Source organism: Acyrthosiphon pisum, chromosome X (genome assembly GCF_005508785.2).
Source record: "Acyrthosiphon pisum isolate AL4f chromosome X, pea_aphid_22Mar2018_4r6ur, whole genome shotgun sequence".
Classification (NCBI taxonomy): Eukaryota; Metazoa; Arthropoda; class Insecta; order Hemiptera; family Aphididae; genus Acyrthosiphon; species Acyrthosiphon pisum.
In genome coordinates this window covers 91617419-91621273 of record NC_042493.1, presented here as the reverse complement: position 1 = coordinate 91621273, position 3855 = coordinate 91617419, and the positions used below count along the sequence as shown (strand labels likewise).

Here is a 3855-nt window from a genome sequence, read left to right as displayed (position 1 = left end):
TATTTTTCTGATCTGCAGGCAAATAATCTTTATCTAAATAATCGTCGTCACAATCATCAAGCACAGATGCTGTAAAATGGTATACATTTATAATACAATTAAATATAGTGTAATACATAATTTTCAAATTAATTAATTAAATTATATTGCTATTTAGACACAAAAAAAAATTTGACTTACAGACTTCTGATGAATGGGATTCAGTAATCTCATTAATTTCATTTAAAACATCATTGTTTTTTTTTAATGACTCATCAGTGTTTTTTGACTTTGAAACTGTTAAAAAATTCATTGATTTATTATTAAATTTATAATATAAGATGTAAAAAAAAAAAAAAGAATAAATTAATAGTATTTAATACACAAGCATTCAAATTTCAATCATTAATAGCCATAGTTTATAATTCATATTATATAAAATAATTTTAAATTTATCATACAAATGTAATACTAATAATGTCCAACATGAATAAAAATGAAAGAAACTGTAACAATACTACATAGATACATGATTAGCAATTACAGAAGTAGGTATAATGAATTGTTAAGCAGTCATAATAAGAAATGTATATATTATAAATGCTTGCAGGGTATTTATATACTATATTATTAGTTACTGTATTATTACCTGAAACTGGAAACGTAGTATTATTGTTTTTTTGATTTTTTTCAGGAGCAAATTTTACCGATGAATACTTTTTTTTATCTTTTTTTTTACGGTTATCTAAGTCAGAAACATCTGATGTATACTGTGCTTTATCAGCTTTAAGCTGAGCATCAACCAAAGATTCTAAATAATTAAAAGTATTATAATATAATATAAATTAAAACAATGTTTTAAATTAACATACCAATATTTTTAGATATAACTCTACATTTATAATATGTGAATTCTAATTTATTGGGTGCTGTTCTGTTGGCTCTCATTTTTTTAGCTAAATTATCATTGTTTGGCCAAGCACATAAACGGCTATCTTTACTTAGCCAATATGATGGCACTGCTTCGACAGAGTTGTCAAAAGAAAAATGGACAACAGCCCACATTACAGCCAACTGTAAATGTAGAAAATTTACTTAGTTGGGTATTTACATTATAAAAATAAAAATAATTTAATCTTTTAGGCCTAATATGTAATAATAATCAATATAATAATATTGTATTATTTACAACTGAGACAAAATAATTAAAAAATGAATTAAAAATATATTTACAGATCATTATAAAATATAAAATTAATATAATAAATTCTTAATAAATAACTAATTAGTTATTGAAATGAATTATGGGGAAAGCAACAACAAAATCTAAGTCCTCTGCAGTTAAGACCATATATTTTGTCTTAACATCTTCAATGTTATATGAACAAATAGTTTTGGAAAAGTTATTTATTTTATATATACCAATCTGATCACTTTTTATAGGTTTTTCGAAAAATCTTTCAATTTTCTCAAACTGTCTACCTAATAAAATATTTCTTTTTTTAATGTGACTATAACAAATATTAACAACTTTAATAATAGTTAATTTTGAATTGATATTTAAACCAACATATGAATCAGCATTGGAGTGTACTTTAATTTTAATTTTATCCAAAGTTAAAATTTTAAACTGGGGTGAAGAAGTCCCATTTATCAATGGCCCTTCATTATGCGCCATATCATATTTTTGCAATATTGTAGTTTCATCAAATTGTGAAATTGTTGCAGGATTTAATATGTTACACCGCTCTTCATATCTTTTAACTACCTGCTGAAGCGGTTTATCGCTTTTGCGTACCATTTTTTTTTAGTTGGTACATATAGTTCTCAAATTTGAAACAACTTATAGTATCTAGAGGACCAAATTTGTTGAAGTCATCAAATAAATGGATCAGACCATGGACATTATACGAAATAAAATGTTCACCATATAAAATGCCAAAATCTTTAACAAATTGCACCATTAATATTTTAGCAACATTTGCTAAATTGCTGAAGTTTGGACTGAGGAAAATGGTCATAGCAATATTCAAAGATAGAAAATGTTGGTATATTTTTTTTGGAACGATTGAATGAATTGCAACAACACCAACATACAATAAAAATAGTCTAAATTCTGTTGCTTTCCAACGGGCTAAATCGTCTAATGATCTACATTTCCGGGCAAAATCACATGGTATACTGTTTTTAAATGTTATGAGTCTAACTGAATTTTTTTTTTATTGCAAGAGAATTTAATTTTTGTTTATTTATCACACCTCTTCCTATACCAATCGACCCTTTCCATAACATAAGTGTTTTTCTAACTACACCTAAACATACCAGGTGCATGTAGTCCAATGAAAAATCTTGTACAATATCAAAATGAGGAATATTTATAATTTCTGTTGTACTGTCTACAATGTGATATTGACGTTGTAGTTTTCTAACAAAATCTTCATGGGTTCTCTTGGAAAACTGTAAATCAGGAAAACATACACGCCTTGATACATATTTACCTTTTACGGTGCATCTACCACATGAAAAAAAACCAGTATGGGACTTAGTTTTCAACAAAAATGCGCGAGCAGGAGCATCGCAACAGAATGTATCTACTATAACACTTTTGTGAATAACAGTTAAAATATTATTATTCATAACTTCAACATCAATACCATAAGTTATAATCTCTTTTATCTCATCTACAAAATATTTTATAAACATATTACTATCTTCTGGCTTATTATACCCCCAATAAATACCTATAGGAAACACAAATTCATTTTTCTGCCGTATGTAAGCTAAAATGGGCCAAAACATACTTCCAGAGCTTTTAGCCAAAGGTAAACCATCCACCCCTATAACTAATTTAATTACTTCATCAGAAAAGTCTTTATCTAAATACTTTATAATATTACATTTAACACCAAAATGGTAATAAATGCCAGGTGGAACTGATTCAACATTTACGAGTTTATCATAAGTCACTCCAGTGTGAGTTTTATAAAAAGTTCTACTAGTAACCGGAAACTCATCGAAACATTTATGACTTTTTAATATCTTTAATAAATCATCAAATGTGTTATTTGGCACATTATGCTTGGTCGCCCATTGAATCAAATTGTTTGTAAAAGATTGTTCTGTAGTACAACTATTAGCATCGTTATGTTCAAACTCTTCACTATCATCAACTAGATTTTCAACATTTAACTCTGTATTTCGAATAACTCTGATATTAGATACTATTTCATCAACATTATTATAGTCACTCTCATCATCAATCAGTTCATTATTTTCCAACTCAAATGAATCACCATTATTCTCTAACTCAACTGAATAATTAGGACCAGAATCAACATTTTCAATAACATGTTCAATCAAATTAGTTTCATCTAATAATCGTCTACGTTTAGTAGATTTGCTCAATTTATTTCTTCTTAGCATAATAAATAGATATATTTAATAATAAGTACCTAGGTATAATTACTATGTTTTATAATTTAAAATAATAAACAAAGATAGGTACTTACGTGAGAATTACGTGCTTACTCAATCCTTATTTAATCCGTAATCGTATAGCGAATACGTAAAAAATAAATAAAATACCTATGACGTTAATATTATAATATGCGTTTGAGAACGCAGTGTCGCAGTCCAAATGTCCAAACTCCAAAGCGAAATGTGAAATATGAATTGCGTGAAATACTGAAATGTCCGCTGGGCGCTGATTATTATAGTTCCGACTGCTGCGCGTAAGCGTGTTTTAATAATAATAATATGTTTACCGATACCCTGCGACGGGACACTCGCACTGCGTATAGCTATTTATAAATTGGTAAATTACGCGTTGTTATAAAATATCAACATAATAATTATATGAATCTAGAATATTCTAGA

At 27.3% G+C, this 3855-nt stretch overlaps 1 protein-coding gene across 2 annotated transcripts; it reads right to left on the bottom strand.

Moving 5' to 3' along the window:
• Positions 1–126: 126 nt before the first annotated feature.
• LOC115034400 lies at positions 127–3848 on the bottom strand. Of its 2 annotated transcripts, XM_029491201.1 has the most exons (4): positions 3489–3848; positions 852–1053; positions 629–790; positions 127–276 (listed from the first exon to the last, which is right to left on the bottom strand). In XM_029491201.1, exons 2-4 carry the CDS (start codon positions 1042–1044, stop codon positions 137–139), a joined length of 495 nt encoding a protein of 164 aa, XP_029347061.1. In that variant the 5' UTR covers positions 1045–1053; positions 3489–3848; the 3' UTR covers positions 127–136. The 2 variants fall into 2 exon arrangements, with proteins under 2 accessions (XP_029347061.1, XP_029347059.1); XM_029491199.1 differs by lacking the exon at positions 3489–3848 and having other exon boundaries at positions 852–1174.
• Between the last annotated feature and the right edge of the window lie 7 nt (positions 3849–3855).

What these genes read in the sequence shown, in the direction of transcription:
- LOC115034400 (XM_029491201.1), bottom strand. Translation starts at nt 1,044, where the DNA reads ATGTGGGCTGTTGTCCATTTTTCTTTTGACAACTCTGTCGAAGCAGTG. An exon ending in AGTTATATCTAAAAATATTG is followed by an intron (nt 791 to 851) that starts GTATGTTAATTT and finishes TTAATTATTTAG; the next exon opens with AATCTTTGGTTGATGCTCAG. An exon ending in TACTACGTTTCCAGTTTCAG is followed by an intron (nt 277 to 628) that starts GTAATAATACAG and finishes ATTTTTTAACAG; the next exon opens with TTTCAAAGTCAAAAAACACT.